The 19,174-nt window shown below is 56.3% G+C and overlaps 1 protein-coding gene across 1 annotated transcript in view; it reads left to right on the forward strand.

Moving 5' to 3' along the window:
- Positions 1–259: 259 nt before the first annotated feature.
- The window catches only part of TSPAN11 (tetraspanin 11), a gene marked incomplete at both ends in the record, with an annotated part of 35,128 nt that continues 16,213 nt past the window's right edge, over positions 260–19,174 (forward strand). The window contains 2 exons of the mRNA XM_079715873.1: positions 260–343; positions 12,404–12,595. Coding sequence (XP_079571999.1) covers positions 260–343; positions 12,404–12,595 — 276 coding nt within the window. The remainder of the gene's footprint in view (positions 344–12,403; positions 12,596–19,174) is intronic.

Genomic DNA, 19,174 nt, shown 5'->3' on the forward strand with positions numbered 1-19,174 from the left:
TGCAGGTTAGTCCTGCATCAGAAGGGCCAAACCAAGATCCACAGGGCTAGAAAATTCTGCGCAGTTCACCTCCATTTTGTGTCCAATGACCTTGGCGTTTCCCTGCTCTTTGCTTGGGGCTGCACACCCCCAGTCTGAGAGTCCCCGGCCAGACAGGTTAGGATGCCCTTTGAAGGGAACCTTGCCTGGCTCTGGGCGGGCGAGGCCGCCTCCGTGGACCCCTGGCCACACGTGTGTCTTCTTTGCAGGCCCAGCAACCATGGCCCATTACAAGGTCGAGCAGGACGACTGGCTGACCGTCTACTTGAAGTATTTACTCGCCGTCTTTAACTTCTTCTTCTGGGTAAGTGAACCCGGCACGCGCCACCCGCTTCTCCAGCACCGTGTGAGTCAAGCCGTCTTTGCTTTTTGTGAGTCATCGCTCTGGAGCTGATTTTTTCCAAATCAAAGACCACCCATGGGCTAATTCTGCCTACTTGAAAGCAAATGTGTACATTTGCTACTGAGGGGGAACATAAGACTCGGCTTGCAGGTTGGCGTGGAGTCCGTACCGCACAGCATCCGGGCATCGCAATGAGCTTGCATCCCGGCCTCAGTCCGCAAGGTCTGGCTCTCCCTCCCCTGCTGACTTGTGGCGCCAGTGCCTGGTGGGAAATGTAACAGCCTCAAATAACTGCTTGTTTTCCTCCGAAGCCCATTTGCCTTTCATGATTCACATTCTCCAGGCCCGAGGCAGAGAAATGTAAGTCCTGGGGGCCCCAGGGCTGCCTCTGTGCATGGAGAATGGTCTCTGTAGCGACTCCCCCCTGGAAAAACCACCCGGGCTAGGTCATCCAGGAAGAAAGGAGTCTGTCCACTTGAGGCAATTATCCAGATAATTGGTAGCAGAATACCATCAGGTTCCAAAAGAGCCAGACACTGGAATGTGTCTGGAGAGGCAGAAGAGGGCTAACGGTGCAGACGTTGCCGTGAGCAAACAGGCTCTGCTGTAGGCAACTCACCTACGCTGGCTGAGCCTGTGTCCCCAGTTAAACAAAAGCTATTTGGCAATGACCAACCCGCTTTTTTGCCTAATATAACTTCCTTGTTCCCAACCCTTCTGTCTAGAAAAGTCTTTCTTTTTGTATGGCTCTCGGAGCTCATTTGCATCTGCTAGATGGGATGCTGCCTGATTCAAATCGAGTTTTGTTCAAATCAACTTAACATTTTTAATGTGCCTCAGTTTATCTTTTATTTTTAAAATTTATTTATTTATGGCTGCATTGGGTCTTCGTTGCCGCGCGCGGGCTTTCTCTAGTTGCGGCGAGCGGGGGTTACTCTTCGTTGCAGCGCGTGGGCTTCTCATCGCGGTGGCTTCTCTTGTTGCGGAGCACAGGCTCTAGGTGCGTGGGCTTCAGTAGTTGTGGCTCACGGGCTCAGTAGTCGTGGCTAGCGGGCTCTAGAGCGCAGGCTCAGTAGTTGTGGTGCACGGGCTTAGTTGCTCCGCGGCATGTGGGATCTTCCCAGACCAGGGCTCGAACCTGTGTCCCCTGCATTGGCAGGTGGATTATTAACCACTACGACACCAGGGAAGTCCCTCAGTTTATCTGTTAAGAGTGTATTTCACAGATGCCCTGAAATGGTGTATGTGAAGTGCTTAATTCCGTCTCTGCACACAGAAGGCATTCAATAAATGCAGTATTTTGGATATATTAGATGTAGAAGGCCCCAAAATGCCACCAGATCAACCTGCTGGTAAGGCAGGGCTGAGTTTCCTTGTTGCCATGGCAAAGGATGCACTCTCAGAAGCCTCTCAGAAAGGCGGAGGCAAAGCTGGGCTATGTTTGACTTTTCAGAGTCTTCCACTAAGATTAATGAAATTGCTTAATACTGGGAAAGATCATGGTATAGTAGTTAAGGATTGGTACACACAGCAAGGCAAGGGTTTAGAAGAGTCTTGGAGCGGGGACATACAATGCTATCTATTCAGAAGTTAAACAATCTGACATTTGCTTAAATGCTTTTTGCAAAGTTCCTGAAACGAACAATGAACTTGTTTTATTTGCAACTTTTCTCTTCCTGGACGAGCGTTTCCTGGAATAGGAAAGTTGTATGGATGAAGACAGTGGAATAATAAAGCCGCCGTGATACGATCAGGTCACTGTGTGGGTGTAGATAGTTTCGATTCTCAGAGAGAAATCCCGGGGGGGGGGGGTGTTTAAGATTCTTGCTGAGTGAGGATTTTTTTTTAAATACAGTAAGTCCCTTACATATGAACAAGTTCCGTTCCGAGAGCGCATTCATAAGTCCAGTTTGTTCTTAAGTCCAACAGGGTTAGCCTAGGTACCCAACACAGTTGGCTATATAGTACTGTACTGTAATAGGTTTATAACACTTTTCACACAAATAATACATAAAAACAAACACAAAAAATAAAGAAAACATTTTTAATCTTACAGTACAGTACCTTGAAAAGTACAGTAGTCCAGCACGACAGCTGGCACACGGGGGCTGGCACCGAGTGAACAGGCAGGAAGAGTTACTGACTGGAGGAGGGAGAGGAGGTGGGAGATGGTAGAGCTGAAGGATCCTCAGCAACAGGAGACGGAGGAAGCTGCAGTTTCACTCACGCCTGACGTTGATGGCACAGGTTCTGGTTCCTTGGTGGAACCAGATGCACATTTGCATCTTTTTTTTTTTTTTTTTTTTTTTGCGGTACGCGGGCCTCTCTCTGTTGTGGCCTCTCCCATTGCGGAGCACAGGCTCCAGACGTGCAGGCTCAGCGGCCATGGCTCACGGGCCCAGCCGTTCCGCGGCATGTGGGATCCTCCCGGACTGGGGCACGAACCCGTGTCCCCTGCATCAGCAGGCGGACTCTCAACCACTGTGCCACCAGGGAAGCCCACGTTTGCATCTTTGAAAGCTTGCCCCTTGAAGGTTTGTATGTAGGGGACTTACTGTAATAAGTGTGCTTTTCCAGCTCATAAAGTCTTATGTATCCACTAATAATCGATAAAATACTAAAAAATGTAAGTAAGAAAAAAATGGCCCATATCTCCGGTTATTAGGCTCCTAGGGTGCTGTAACAAAGGAGCATAAATTGAGTTGCTTAAGACAACAGAAATTTATTGTCTCACAGCTCTGGAGGCCAAAATCAAGTCCGAAACAAGTGTCAGCAGGGCCGTGCTCCCTCTGAGACTCTAGGTAGGACCTTCCTTGCCTCTTATCGTGAGTTGCTCAGCCCAAGACCCTGACCGTGCATGGGGGCCTGGGAGGGGGAGCGGGCAGCAGGCGTGGTGACCACCCGTGGGGTCCCTTCCACCTGAGCGGACCTGGGGTCTGTCAGCCAGATGGGCAGCAAGTGTGTCAGCCCAGCAACTCCCCACACAGACCTCCCTGCTTTGAGTTGAAAATACCCCTGCCGGGGGGCCTGGCTGGATGCATCCCAGCTTCCAGGGACCTACTCGCCCCAAGCCTCCTCCCCATATGGGGCATGGTCGGTTTCGATGGTCCAAGCCTCAGGGTCCCAGCATCCATCCCCTGGACCCCCTGTGACCTCCTCAGTAGACATGGGACAGACCCCCGGCCCATCTCCTCCCACGGCAGAGCACAGCCTCACATATTTGTCAGCGCACAGCCCCTGGGAATTTTCAAGACGTCCCCAGGGAGGGGGCCTTGTCCACGAGGATCCCTCCCACACACCCTGGAGTCCAGCTGCTGGCCCTCCCCGCTTAGCCTCTCTTATAAGACTCGTGGCAGAGCCAGTGTCTGCGCTGTGGATGCTCCCCACCCCGAAGCAGTCCCCACCTCTTCCCCCTTCCCTGTAGAACCTATGCAGAGCAACAGGGAGGGTCCCCAAAGCGCCCCCATCTGCTGTCCACTGAAGCCCCTCCCAGTGCTCCCCCTGCACAGACACAGAAGGTGACCTGGATGGCAGAGGCAGGTTGATTGGGTGAACACTCACACTTCCTTTCTCCCCAGAACAGTGGTCCTTCCCCGTACATCACCCTGCTACACCGTCCACATCCAGCACAGAGAAGATAGGGAAGCCCAGGTCCTCCCTGCGGGGTTACGATGCCTGGCATCTGAGAGGCACTGCTGGATAATGACCGTCCGTGGATCATCCCCTGCGATCCGCAGGTCAACCCTGGTGGCTGTATCACTGTTATCCTCATGTTACAGACAGGGGAGCAGATACACCCAGTTCAGAATCCTGCCCAAGGTCTTGTCGTGGTGATAAGGAAAGCTGGTGCTAACATCCAGGTATTCTGGTCCGTGATAATTGAAAATCGATTCCATGGCGTTTATTAAGCATGTGCTAAGTGCCCAGCCCTGTTGCGGACGCTTGGAATACGTCCATGGACAAAGCTCCCAGCATCCATGGAGCTTTCTGTTGTAGGCCTTCCCTGGGCTGTGCATCCACCCTCATCCTCCCAGTGCCCCGAGGCTATGAACGGCTCTATGAGAGCCCTGTGTTACCGAGGTGGAAGCAGTCTGCCTGAAGCCCCAGAGCTGGAGGCCCCTCTCTCTCTGACCCCTAAGCCAGTGTGCCTGGCCATCAGCTCTGACGTAACCTGCTGCCTCCAGCTCTGAGTCCTGCATTTTCCCAGTATCCCGGGTGCCGGGAAAACTTGGGCTCAAGTTCAGGCTCAAATTGAGACTCCCGTTGTCTATTTGCCATGGAAGATTAGGTGCTGTGGACTGAACTGTGACACAGAGGGATTCATATGTCGAAGCCCTAACCCTCAATGGGACTGTATTTGGAGACAGGGCATTTAGAAGGTAATTAAGGTTAAATGAAGTCACAAGGGTGAGGTCCTAATCCGATGGGATTGGCCTTACAAGTAGAAGAAGAGAGCTCTCTCTCTAAGCCTGCCCAGAGGAAAGGCCATGAGGACACAGTGGGGAGACAGCCGTCGTCTGTAAGCAAAGAAGGTCCTCGCCAAAACTGAATCAGCCAGCACCTTATCTGGAGGACTTGCAGCCTCCAGAACCGTGAGAAATAGAAATAAATTTCTGTTGTTTAAGCTGCTCTGCTATGGCGTTTTATTAGGGCAACCTTGAGCAGACTAAAACATTAGGCAAATCACTTAATCTCACTGAGCTTCACGTTTTTCATACGTTAAACGGGAATATCAGTACCTGTAAGAATTAAAGATGAATATTTAGAAAAACATTTCGCACAGTGTCTGACATACGCCTACCTGGTGCTTAGCTGTTATGTGTAGCTATTATGGTTAGACTAAGGGGCACGCCTCATCTCTAATAGCTTTCTATGTCCATAGCTCTGGCTTGGAGGCTTTGGGGATCATGACCCATATAAGAAATTCGTGGAAGCATAAGAATTGCTCACATGAAGCATCATTCACGAAGCTAAGCTTACCCTTACCATGTGCGGTGCACTCTGATGCTTTCTCCTCTGTAGCGTGGTGGTTCGGTTTGGTTTGGTTTTTTAGCACAGGTTACCACCCACCAAGTTTAGCTCACAGCCCTAAATGGTTACATCCCAAAGTTTGAAACACCCAGAGCAGTGAGATGGGGGGGAACAGCACCCCCTCCACCCCCAGGTGGGCAGGATTCAGGTGCCAGTCATGCAGTGCAAGGTCTTGATGAGACTTTAAACCCAGTCTCCACCAGCTGCCACCATAGCACAATTTGAGGGTTATAAATCATCTTACACTCCAAAATGATTCTACAGTCACTCTGTAATTATCTTCGTTCCCATTCTGTAGATGATAAAACTTCAGCTGAGATGACTGGCAGAGTTCTAGGTCAAGTCTGGGTTTTCTGACTCTGCATCTGGTACCCTTCCCGTCTCCACAGACCACTGACTCGTAACCACAGCCTTAGACCCACCACTCTGATGCCTACTTGGACTCCAAAATGTCCCCAGGAGTCAGGGTTGAACCTGGATTAGGACGTTTTGATGGTGTGGACAGTTCAGACACGCAGAGCATGAAGAATATAAGCAGAACTGGAGTATAGCATCGCAATACACACCCGCATCCTGTATCTAAGTTCCGCCCCACCTCTGGACCCCTGCCCCCTACTCAACCCATGCCTGCCCCCCATCCTTCACCATCACCCTGCCCCTGACTCCCACCCCACCCCCACCGTGCAGTTCGACTAATGCAGAGTTGAACATGACCATCTCACTGGGCAGGGGCGGCTCCCTTGGATACAGCTCTGGGTCAGGAACCAAAAACGCCAAAGCTTTCATGACCCTAAAAAAGAAACTGTGACCCAAGCTTCCTATGCAGCTGCCTAGGAAATGCTTTACCTTCCCGCTCCCATTTCCTACACGGGTCCTTACAGCTCCCATCACCCCTGCAATGTTGTTCTCTAATGTATTATTTTAATTAGCTCCTTGGCACTGTTAATAATCAAAACTTTTCCAACCTCCCAGGAGCTACGCAGGCTGTGGGAGAGCCAGGGAAGCAGTGACTCCCTTGCCTGGGGTTGCCGCCTCTGCTCCGGAAGCTCCGTCCTGCCCGGGGCGCTGGCTGCAGTGTCCGCACCTCCCTCAGGGGCCAGTGGGGCTCAGACTCCAGGGGATCCCTGGGATTCCTTAGGGGGACATGGACCAAGACAGGAGGCAGCGGTGATGGAGGACTCGCCCGACCAGGGCAGTGAAGTGGCTTGAGAGCATCCCTCCAGGGTCCCCAGGGAGGGCCTGGTAGGGAATAGCCTCTGCTCACCCCCTGCCGAGGGGAGAAGGCTTCACTCTGTTCACCATCATCCCACTGATGGTGATCTCTGCCCACCTCCTGGGACAGATCATCTGAGGAAGAACAGCTGAGGGGCCCCGTGGCTGGCATTTCTGCTGCGTCCCTTCTTAAGGTGCTGAAGTCGCAGGACCCCGTGGTGTCCCGGCATCCTGCCTCTCTGTGCTTCAGCATCTGCTGGGGGACAGGCCCCTACTCGGGGGGAACGCACATCTGGTCTGCCCAGGGCCACGGTGGGGAGACCGGTCCAGGAGGAAGTCTGTGGCAGCCACTCTGAGCCGTCCCCGCTGCAGCCCAGACACCCCTCAGCTTGCCTGGGGGTGTCCGCAGCCCAGTGGGTGAAGAGGGCATGAAGTGGACGTCAGGTTTCTTGAGTTCTAGGCCCCCGGCCAGTCACGGGTCCTTGGAAAAGTCACTGCTCTCTGGGCCTCAGTTTCTTCCCCAGAATATAGAAGGGTTAGACCTGACGGTTTCCTCTGCCCGCTTCCTCTGTCTCTCCTCCTTCCATGGGGAGTTAACAGGGCATCTCTCGTACGTGGAGCGCTCTGCTGCAGGTGCTAAGATGAGTGAGGTTTAACCAAGAATCTAGAGCGGGAGGCAGACAAAGTACCGAATGCAGCAAACACGCCGTGATGCCTGTAACTGCAGAAACCCGTGCGGGCGGGGACTAGTAGGGCGGACAGGCTGATTTGCTGGGAGGGGGGTGGGGACAGAGCCACGCAGCATCCCTCCAGGTTCTGAGCTGCGTGTGGAAGAGAACAGGTGATCTGAGTCCCCTCCTAGCCCCGACCCTCAGTAAGTCCCATGAGATGTGCCCATGTGATGAGGAGACTGGTCCTTGCTGTCCCTGCAAGAGAGTGAGAAGTCCAGAGGGGCGACCACGGGGGTCCTGGTCTGGGCCGTGGCGGTGCCGTTGATGAGACTGGTGGGGGGGAGGAGCGCGGAGGACAGGGGTGGCTCTAACTGGGTGAACACTCATCCAGCCCCCAGTCCTTCCCAGTCCAGGTGGTGCTTGACACCTGGACGCCCCCAGCAAACACTTAGGGGAGTGGACTGCACCATCACCTGTGCGATCTCCGCCCCCTCCCCGTGCCACAGGCGCCCCAGCCCTGCGGGCAGAGAGCACTCCTGCCCCGGGGTCCTCCCGTGTTGGGAGCCCCAGCGTCCTGGGCCTGCTGCACCGGCCGGTCCCCTCCCCAATCCCAGCCCAGAAGCCATTCAGCAGCCTGACGAGGAGAGGAAAACCTTGCCATGACTTTTACACTCCGCCTGCTTTCCTCTGGGTCTGCAGCCTTAGGTCCCTCAAGACTCAGTGTGCGCGGCCGCTCAGGCTAATCCTTCTCCCAAGATGACAAGCAACTTTTTGGCCATGTTTCTTCTCTATAAATGGGCCGTTCCTAAAATTGCACGGCCTGGGTGACCTGCCCCCGCTCCCGGCCTGCCTGTGTCCTGGTTGGTAAGAAGGCCAGCTTCACCCTCTGCAGGGTTTTCTGGCCGATTGGCTACAGGCTACGGTTTTGAAAAATGTACTTAATATTCCAAAGGAATCCAACCCAGTTTCTGTAAAGAGCCAAATACTGTTGAATCAACTCTATGCAAATAGCCGTTGCACAGCTCAGCAGGGTCATCTGGCTCCGGGCCCAGTCGGTCTTCCGCGGGGCCTCTTCCACGGCTCTTTCTGCTGACCCGGCATCTCTGAACCGCTTGACGAAAGCCATGAGCATCTTGCTGGAGGTGTATTGGCAGATGGTTGTGGGGACATGTCACCCATGCGGAAGACCTCAGAGCTTCTCATCCGGCCATTTTACAGATGAAGAAACTGAGGCTTCCAGAGGCAAAATGTCTGCACGCTCACACACTTAGTCAGGGGCACGGCCAGGGCTGGGACCCAAGCCCACTGACCCCTTCCCTACCAAGACTCCCTCTGGCGATCCGTCCCGACGTTGGGCAGCTTTGACTTCTGTCCAAAGGAAAGATTGTTTCCTAAAGAGCCAACCGGGTTCCAAGCAGGACACCCCCTGAAGGACTTGAAACCCTCTTGCTCCGGATGGCAAACCCCACCGGGTGTCCCCAGCAGACGCTCTGTGACCCCCCAGGGGAGGTCTGGGGGCCCCACTGACTCGGACTCGCCTCCTGGTTTCTTCTGCACATCAGGACCAGTGTGAATTTGTTGCTTTCCACACCTTAATCAGGACGGTGTGTCCGCCCAGACCCTCCCCTATGGGTGAGGGCCCTACTGCCACCCTGGCTGGGCTGCAGCCCTGCCTGCTTTGCGAGATCCCAGCTGTTTCTGTGACCGGGACACTCTCCTCTCTTCGGGGGTCAGTGTGCTTATCCGCGGCTGCATTTCTCACAGCACCCCTCGCTCCCCCGGGAGCACATAGTTTCTTCCTTTCTTGCGTAATTTAACTTTCCTCCATTTGGACTGAAAATCCTGTTCCTCGTCACCCCCCCTTCTACCCCAAAGCTCCTATCAAAGCAAACACCCTGGGCTTCCCTGGTGGCGCAGTGGTTGAGAGTCCGCCTGCCGATGCAGGGGACATGGGTTCGTGCCCCAGTCCGGGATGATCCCACGTGCCGCGGAGCGGCTGGGCCCGTGAGCCATGGCCACTGAGCCTGCGCGTCCGGAGCCTGTGCTCCGCAACAGGAGAGGCCACAACAGTGAGAGGCCTGCGTACCGCAAAAAAAAAAAAAAAAAAAGCAAACACCTGAAGCAGACAGGGAAGTGGCTGGAGGGGCAGTCCTGAGCTGGGCCAAGGGCCTCCAGGCCGCGGCCCCAGGGGAGGATGTTCTTGGGATCCTGCTGGGGGAGGGGACAGGACTGACCCCTGTTGACTAGGAAACTACGGGGTGGTTCTCAACTGGAGCCACCTGGCAACTTAGTAAAGGATCCAGGCCTGATCCCACCCCCAGAAATCTAGTCACCTTGGTGATGTGCAGAGGTCTCTGGGTGGTGGTGCGGCCCAGCTGAGAAGCACTGCCTTGGAGGGTGCAAGGTGGAGGGGGCCCCAGAGACGTCTACACCGGGGTCATTGTGAGATGCAAGATGAGGCCTCAGCCCCCGAAGCTGAGCGCATTATTTTATGTGGATGACGTTTCTCTGGGCAAAGCGTCCAAAGCTTTTTTTATTTATTTATTTATTTATTTTTGACTGCATTGGGTCTTCATTGCTGCACTCAGGCTTTCTCTAGTTGCGGCGAGCAGGGGCTGCTCTTCGTTGTGGTGCACGGGCTTCTCATTGCGGTGGCTTCTCTTGTAGCGGAGCACGGGCTCTAGGCACATGGGCTTCAGTAGTTGTGGCGCACGGGCTCAGCGGCTCTGCAGCATGTGGGATCTTCCCGGACCAGGGCTCGAACCCGTGTCCCCTGCATTGGCAGACGGATTCTTAACCACTGTGCCACCAGGGATGTCCCGCGTCCAAAGCTTTTTATCAGATTCTCAGTGGGTTCCACGTCCCCCAGCAGATTAGGTGTCCCCAGTGCTGTCCACACATACCCCTTTTGGTGGTTCCAGATCCGATGCTAAGCCTGTGGGGTTGATAAGCCTAATAGCTGATGTGCCTATTTCTATAAAGACACTACACACGTCAAAAGTTAGATCCACTCAGTGTGGTCACGTTGACTATTTCATGCTGCTCAGAATCTCTTCTTGGTACTACCACATGACTTTGATTAATAAAAAATGAGAAATGAACTATTACTTAATGTACTGTGTTTGATAGGCAGAAACCCTTCAAAACATAAGACCCGTGGGAAAAAGTAATCAAAGGGGCCCTTGGTGGTTATAGGTTGGGAACCGCTGGCCTAACACGTCCACCTTGTTTGAGAGATGAAGAAACTGAGGCCCAGAGAGGTTAAGGGACCATCTTTAGGTCACACAGCCAGTTATGCACAGTTGAGACCCTCTCTCAAGCCTCCTGGGCATGCTGTAGGGGCAGAAAGGATATGTGCAGAATATAACCCTCACTTGACACAATCCTGTTGACCCAGATGGAGGAAATTCCTCACTGGTCCTGGAGGTTATGTGGCCAGAGGTAGCCCATGCTCCAGAGAATTAGAAAGCCTGTTGTAGTCCAGGATTTCATCCAGCCTAAGACACCATCACTTGTAAGATACACCATTGTTTTCTGTACCGCAAGGCAAGAGTGCGGCCAAGCGTGGTTGTAAGATGCCGTCAACCATAAGATGTGTCTGGTTTTGGAGATGTTAAAACGGGAGAAAAAATATGTGCCGTGGAATCAAAGGAGGTGGATTCCATTTGGAGCTGTGCGACGTCCTTCCACCTGGTTCTCTTACCCGCTAGAGGTGCTAAGGGGGATGAAACGCCCCTTAAAAGAAAACACATGTATCTAAAGAGCAGCAGTGAGTGGGGGAGCAGTCCCAGCCCAGTGTGTGCGATCCCAGGACAGAGTCCCACACTGGCCCTCAGCAGACCTGGGTTTGCATCTCAATCTCGAAACTCTGGGCGGGTTTCTGGGGGGGCGGGGGGCGTGTGCAGGAGGGTGTCCTCTCCAGGACGCTCTGTTCTCTCCAGCCTCCATTTCTTCATATGCAAAAGAGAACATGCCTGTTCCCACCCGCCTGCCCTAAGCCTCCTGAACTATTGTGAAGCTCGGAAGAGAATGTGGAAAGTTGAGCCATGGAGGCGCCCGGTGCAGACTCGTTGCTAAGGAGCTTCCGTCTGCCCTGCTGAGGTCTGCGAACGGCAGGCGGGTTATACAGAGTCATCGGGGCCATGGGACTGAGCCCACTGGGGCTGCCCACCTTCAGCCACACTCAGGACCCCCTGAGGGAGCAGCAGCCCCCATCGGAGAAGAACTCATCCTCAGACGAGGCAGGGAGGCTGGGGGCCAGATGGACATCTGCCTTCCCAGGAGCAGGTGGCAGATCGGGTCACAGGGGCCGGGGTCCTGCCCCCGCCCCAAACCCTGGGCAGACACCCCTGCTGTTCACCATCTGGGACCTCGGGGACACACACACACATACTTTGCCCAGGATCACAGCCACAGAAAGGGTCATTCAGCCTCACTGCAGAAGGCTGTATATACAGGGCAGCTGTATTTCCCAGGGTCCCTTCCTGGGATCAGGGCCGAAAGGGGTCAGACGGTCAGCAAAGAGGACACCTCCCCCCCTGCTCAGTGTCCTGCCGTCCCAGAGCGACTCCAGCCTGTGGAGCATGTGTCCCTTCCTTTGGGGGGGGCAGCTCGGCTGAGCCGCAGGCCCGGGCTCCGAGCTGGGGCTGGCCCTGCCCTGTGTCGCCCCGCAGAGGCGGCCCTCGGGCAGCTCCCCTCCCTCTGGTGGCCTCGTCCTCTGTCTGGAGAGCAGAGATGAGAAGCCCAGTCACGCTTCCCCCATGGGCGATGAGACGGGGGCTTGTGAAAGTGGCCCGCCAGGGATGCAAGCCGGGGAGGAGCGCTCGGGGTTGGGGGCGGGGACGGCGGGAGGGGGTCCCCACAACTGGAGTGTCCCTGCCTCATGACGGGGACGCACGGGCATCGTGGTGGGAAGCACAGGACCGGGAGTCAGACCTGGATCCAAACTCGTGTCCCTGCCTCTCCCCTCGACCATGGGTGAGCCTCTGTTTCCCCATCTACAAAATGGGCAGCCAGACACTTCCCACGGGCTCCTCAAGGGACCAAATGAGATGATGCACGAGAAGGGCCTCGTAGGCGGTGGGTGCTCAGACCCGGTGTCCCGCAGATGGGGGGTGCCGCGGTCATGGCCGTGGGCGTCTGGACCCTGGTGGAGAAGAGCGGCTACCTCGGCGTCCTGGCCTCCAGCACCTTCGCCGCGTCCGCCTACATCCTCATCTTCGCGGGCACGCTCGTCATGGTGACCGGCTTCCTGGGCTTCGGTGCCGTCATCCGCGAGGACAGGAGCTGCCTCTCTGCGGTGAGTGTCTGCCCGGCCCTGCCCAGCGCCATGGGCAGAGGGAGGGCCACCTGCCCAGGGCTTCTGAGAGCCTGGCCCCCTGACCAGGCTCCGCGCTGAGAGCCCCACCCGGTGATGCTGGCCTTGGTCTTGGAGGCCTCAGGAAGGCTGCCATGGTCTCCAGATGCTTGGGACCTAAGCCAGGAGGGCACCTCGGAGGTGGCGGCAGCACTGCTTCTCCCCTTTCTTCTCCTCCTCCCCCCCTCCTCCTCTTCCTCTGTCCAGATTTTATCATGGTGATTTTCAAAAATAGGCAAAAATGAAGAGAACGTTATAATGAAGCTCCAGGTCATCACCCAGACCCACTGCCAATCCTGTCCAGCTGCATTCTCCCCCGCTCCCCGCCCCGCCCAAGACCCCAGACATCATGTCACCTGTAAAAACTTCAGGGTGTACCTCAAAAACGTAAGGATCCTTTTTTTAGAAGAGGTAATGACAAGACCATTATCAAACCTAAAAACAATTAACAGTCATTCCTTGATATCATGAAATAACCAGGCAATTCCAAATTTCCCCAATTGACCCATAAGCTGTTCTTTTTTTTTTTTTTTTTTTTTTTGCAGTTTATTTGAATCAGAATCTAAATTTGTAAGGTCTGTGTATTAGAGTTGGTCGATTTGTCTCCCAAGTCACTTTTAGTCTCTAAGCTCCCCATCAATCTCTCTCTGTTTTTTTTCCTTGCAATTTACCTGTTGAAGGAACCAGGACATTTGTGCTTTACTCTCTCCCGGTCTGGGCTTTCTGATGCCTTCCTGGTGATGTTCTTGTAGTTGGGTGCAGAAGCTTGATCAGACTCAGGTGTGATTGTTTGGGCAGGTGTTTCATGGATGAGGTGGGCAGCACGGGCTCCTCGTCGGACGCCCCCCTGGAAAGCTGAGAGGACACCCGCACCCCACCTCTGGCTCCAAGTGTCAGGAAGGGAAGGGCTGCACTCGAGGGGCAGAAGCCGGAGTCCCGCTCAGGACTCCCAGACCCTCCCTCCCTCCTGGGCACCTGTCTCCAGGGCAGGCTCCCTGGGGCCCGGGTGGCATCTCCCCAGCGACAAGCCCAGCGCGGGCAGGGTAGGCTACAAAACATCCGGACTCAGAAAGGAAGGGCGGGGGCTGGATTCAATCAGGTTGAGCCTGAAAAGGCTGCGGGAAGAAGCCTTGAGGGCTGTGCCCTCCCTGTCCCGCTTCCCGTGCCCATCGCTGACGTGGCAGCCTCGGCCCCCCGCGTCTGACCAGAGAGAGGAGGGGCCGGAGGGGCCGTGCCCTGCCGCCTCTTTCGCCGGCCGTGACCTAGTTTTTAGCTCTGGAGGCAGCAGCACCTGTGCCCAGGCTCAGCGGGACAGCCCTCCCCTCCCTAGAAAAAGTCCTTAGCTCTGCTGAGGGCCACCAAGAGCAGGGTGTGGGCCGCGTGGATGGTGGGGGGGTGAAGGCCCACGGGGACCAGCCACCAGAGTGTGGCTTTGACTTGAGCTGTCCTTCCAGCCGTGGGACAGGGGTGCCCTGAGCCAGCCTGTCCCTGCCAACCGTCCCCAACTCCTGAGTCCTGGTGAGCCTGCTGACACCCTTGATCGGACCGGTGTGAGCTGGATGAGGACACGAGACATGACTGAGGGACCGGGCCTGTGGTGTAGCTGGTGGTGAGGGTCAGGGAGGTCCAGCCCTCTGGGACTGAGGCTTACAGGGACCGGGGCTGCTGGGCCCAGAGAGAGCCCATCCCCTGCATCATCCGTGACCCCCTTTACCCTGCTCAGCCCTGGTCCTGCAGGAAGCAGGGCCTTCGCCTTGGCCTCTGGTCTCGGGCTGAGCCCTCTGGCCTGGGAGGCAAGCTGCCGGCCATCCTTCCCACCCAGAGCCCTCCCTCTTGGTTCTAAAGGAGTCCTGTGGCCCGTGGTCCCTTGCAGCCTGGGAAACAGCCCCCTGCTTTCCGCTGGGACGCGATTATAACACAGTGGGCTTGGGTCACGGAGCGCCCCCTTCCTCTAAAAGCAGCCCTGCAGAGTCACAAGAGTCGTGACCTCTGTGTGCCAGGCCGTTCTAAACGCTCAGGTGTGTTAGTTCCTTTGACCCTCATGCCAGCCCCACATTTTGGGGGTGAGGAAGGTGGGTTAGAGAGGCTAAGCCATCAGGTCTGGGTCACACTGCTGGTGGGTGGCTGTCCCCGGCCCCCTGCTCTCACCTGCCGCTCAGCACAGCCTCTAGAAGGTGCCGTCCACCCCCAGGTGAGAAAGCTGGCCTGGAAGGCATGGGGCCAGCGAGGGCCGGGGCTGCCTTGTGGATGCTGCTCCGTTAGAATCACCTCCGCGTCACCTGGGGAGGCCAAGAGTGATGGAGGGAAGCCGAGCGGGACGGCGAGTGCAGAGACAACGTCTCCTGAGTCTGTGGACACCTGCGCAGAGCGGCTGCCCTCAGAAGTCTGGGGGTGCAAGAGTGACTCCCGCGGGGCCCAGCTAGGCCCCAGGGCAGGAGACAGGGTGGAAGCCCTTGCCCTCATTATAGTGCAGAAATAACTGTGCACGGTCAGAACTCATCCAGGCTAGAAGGGGACCCAAGGGCCATCGAGTCCAACACTCCATCCAAGGGGCTGCAGGACCCCGGGGAGAGTGGGGGTCCCCCAGGTGTTAATGGGGGTACTCAGCGTTAGTGGCCTTTTTGGAGGCTGTCAAACCGTAAGCTCTTTTCCCCTTGGCGTCTCGGAGACCAGAGGAGAGCCGAGGGGTCTGTAACTGGCCGCTGCCTGCCCACCCAGCACTGACCTCAGCCCCTCTTCCTACACGATCCATCCGCGAGACATGTCCCGCCATCCAGGCCGAGCCATCATGAAAACACGTCTCCAGCCTCCCCAGTCGCAGCCTGACCGTCACTTGGCCTGGAGACCACCCTTGTGCCCGGGGCCGGGCAGAGACCGTGCGAAGACTTAGGAAGGCCAGGGGCTCGGCCGGCCTGTGGGCCGGGAGCACACCTCTCACTCCCCCCTTCTGACCTTCAGAGGGTCAACAAACAGATGGGCCTGCTTGTCTCCCTGGGCCTGGAGGCAGGGCTGGGGGGCGCAGGGGCTGCTGGACAGGCGGGTGTGAGATGCCGCCCATCTTCTCAGCCCCACTTGACCCCCCTGCCCGCGTTCGCTTGTATCCCGCCCAGAACCGATGAGCTGTCTGGCCCGACATCGCTAACCAGACACATCAGAGAGGCGCCAGCTTGAAAGTGAGGTCAGGAGAAAGTGCGTGTGTGGACACACACACACACAGCCACCCGCCGCCAGGAGCGTGGGGATGAGGGCTGACAGCAAACCTCGAAGCCTAGCATCTTCTTCCTTTGCTTTTCCCCGCCCGACCCGTGAAAGAACCAAAGACAGACCAGGTCCAAGGACAGAGCCCAGGTGAGGGGGCGGATCCTGAGGAGTCCGCATCCTGGCCCACTGGCCCCTGAATTACTGAGCATTTGAATGTTTCAGCCAGGAAGACGGCTGGAAGACTTTTCTCGGGTCAACACAAAGTAGGAATTTTAAAACCCATGCTCCCATTTAGAGGCAAGGGGGATACTTAAGTCAGTTTAAAAGTGTTCTGCGGTTCCTGGAGCTTCCTCCTTCCTGGTCTCGTTACTTTCTTCCCCCTCCGTGTCTAACTTCCTTTTGAAATCTTTAATCAGCTAAATGGACAAATGCAGTGAGGGTAGCTCTATACAAAGCGCTCCCTAAAGAAGAAAGGGGACGATGAAAGACCAGCCATCTGAATGGTGGGCGTCCACCTTGGATCAGGAGGAGGGAGGGGCTTGACATCAAAAGTTCCCTGAGAGCTGCCTGGCCAGGGCGGTCCAGCTCCCTCGGGGCCCCAGGGCTGGCGTCCGTCCTGGCCCGAGCCCTTCCCCCAGCACATCTGCAGCCCCTCAGACTCACTTTCTCAAGAAGGAAATGTTCATTGGGGACAGGAATAGCACATCTTCGCCGGTGCTGAAATGATGATCAGCGCCGAGCCAGAAATCTGCAAGGGGGAAAGGGAACAGGGTTTAAATTATTCACACCAGATCTTCTGTTTTAGCAGGCTGCGTTAGAGAGCCAGATAATTCAGGCCATCTCAGCCCAAGGCCGATGACCAGCACAGATGCCACCCTGATCCAAAGAAAGGGATATTTGTAGAGTTTGGAATATGGGCTCTGAACACTTTTATATCTTCAGCCAAATGAAGATTAGGATAGATGGTTCAGGCTTGACTGGTCTTTGTCAGGGGTTCTTTTCTATTTAGGGGATGGACTCAAAGGAGGAAGTTGTAGAAACAGTTTCTGAAAATGAGGGGACCCCAAGTTGCAACACTTCCATCAGATACATCCAGACTTGGTTAACCAAAGGAGGAAAGGACTCCAGCTGAAAAGCAGTTCGTAGTGCGTCCTGCCTGGCCTGCTCCGGGACCTCTGGGAAGTCACCCGGCCACTCCCGGCCGCCTCGGTGTCCCCATCCCCATTCAGGGGTGAGGAGTGAGGAGGGGAACAAGGCAGTACTTTAGCTCTTAGGAAGCGAGTCACCACATTATATAAAGATCATAAAGTGTGGCTATAATTATCCTTTGCATCACCATCACCAGCTCCTTTGAGAAGGAGCCTAAATAAACGGAGTTATTCTTAGGCCCGTGACTCCCAGGGTCCCCACAGCTTGCTGGGCCACTGTCTCTGTTGGAAGCAGGGGATGGAGGCGGCGTGGAGGGTGCCCGGGTCCCGTCGCCCAGGCCTTGGACCGTGTTCTCCCCGGGCTGGTTCCTCACCCACATGTTACTTTGCTGAGGCCCTACCAGCCACCCAGCCGGGTGGTCACAGCCTCGTCTGTTGGTGGTACTCTGACCTTTGAGTCACTGCCCACGTGCGTCAAAGGAATGGGTCCTGCAGCCAAGGCTTGGGGAACCCAAGCTCCGCCCCATCGGAAGGAGAGGGCCGCTCCTCATCCACTTGGCGTGGGCAGGAGGACCCTCGCCAGGCTCCTGGGGAAGCAGGTACAAATAACCTCAAGAGCCATCCTGGAGATGCTGCACGAGAGCCCCCGCGGTCACGCAGCCCGCTCTCCCAGCAGGGGCCTGTCGCACCTAGGCGGGGGAGGCCCTGGGCTGCACGTGGCTGCCTGATGGATGTGTCCCCTTCCTCTCAAGGCCCCGCAGATCCTTCCCCTCAGCCTCCTTCTTGCTGGCCTTACTTGGTTCAGGGGCTGCGCAGAAAGGGCCGCCAGGCGGCTGAGGAGCGAACTCCCCACCCTCTCAGCCGCAGAGAAACAGACTTGCCTGAGGTCACGTGGCCCTCACCCCAGCTTGGTCCAGGCCCTTCCGCTGTCCCAGCCGGCACCGTCCCCTTTCCCTGGACACCTCCAACACAGGGAGTGGGCACGCACCTTCTCGTGACTCGGGGCCCGTCGTTGGCATCCCAGGTGAAAAGGGAAGCAGGGAGGTGAGAACTGGGGACAAGTTACCAAGCTGCCGGCCACCTGGTCCACTGGGAAGTGGAGGGCAGGCTGCAGGGCGCTGCGGGGTGCAGGGGTCGGCTGTGCACCAAAGAAGTGCCTCGGCTGGGTTGGAGATGAGTCTAACTCAGCCATGTGTGAGTGGTGATCACCCCGCAGTGGGGGCCGAGCAGGTCTCGGAGCAGACTGACCTCGGAGAGGCAGCGCGTGGGTGGGTGGGTGTCTGTGTCCCCCTGCATCTGTGTGCCTGTGTCTGTACTGTGCGTTGCAGGAGGGCAAGGATGGTTGGTAAACGGCATCTCTTTGCGTCCCAAACCCCGGAGTTGATTGGGGGAGTAACCTCTGCCTTTCCATCACTCGGCTTCCTGCTTCCTTTCCTCAACAGAGTCTGGGTTTAACCACGTCACCGGGAGGGGATGTGCTCTGGTCCCTGTCACCTAGCTGGGCACAGTCAGTGCCCCGATCACTGAGCCCTTCCACGGAGGAGATCCTCAGAGCAGGTGATCTGGACAGCAGATAGTCCTTCAACAAATATTTGGAGCCCCGGGTGTATGCAGACGTTTCTCCTTCCCAGTATCACTTCACTCCTTACGTTAACGTTAAAACAAACCCTATGCCACAGGCACGCGCCCAGCAAGGAAGGCCTGGCGAGGGCTGGCAGCTGGGGAGAGCTGATCTGGAGAGGAGAAGCTCCCCTCCCCAGCCCCCGTGCAGGCGGCGGACAAGGTGGTTGAGAGCAGTGAGTGTTGCTGCTCTACTCTGACGGGACTCCTGGAAGGACGTGGCTGGCGGGGGCAGGTGGGCACTTCCCCCGCTTTGCTTTGGCCCTGCAGAGCTGGCCTCAGCTCCTGTCCGGCCAGCATGAGCCACGGGTGCAGGCAGGGGGCGGGACCCACCTTCCTTCCTATCAGTGAGGTGAGTGCGCCTCTTGGCAGTGGTAGCAGCGCATCACAGACTTGGGGCTGCAGGCCCCCTCCGCCACTGGGACCAGGACGGGAGTGGTGGCCGGACAGCTGTCTGGACATGCTGCCCTCATGTCGGGTCCTGGCACTGGCCTTGGGACACGGGGTGCCCTCTTCCATCTCACTGTACATCGCACGGAGGCTTTAGGGGTGC

The sequence above is a fragment of the Hyperoodon ampullatus genome (genome assembly GCF_949752795.1).
Source record: "Hyperoodon ampullatus genome assembly, chromosome: 11".
NCBI classification, from domain to species: Eukaryota; Metazoa; Chordata; class Mammalia; order Artiodactyla; family Ziphiidae; genus Hyperoodon; species Hyperoodon ampullatus.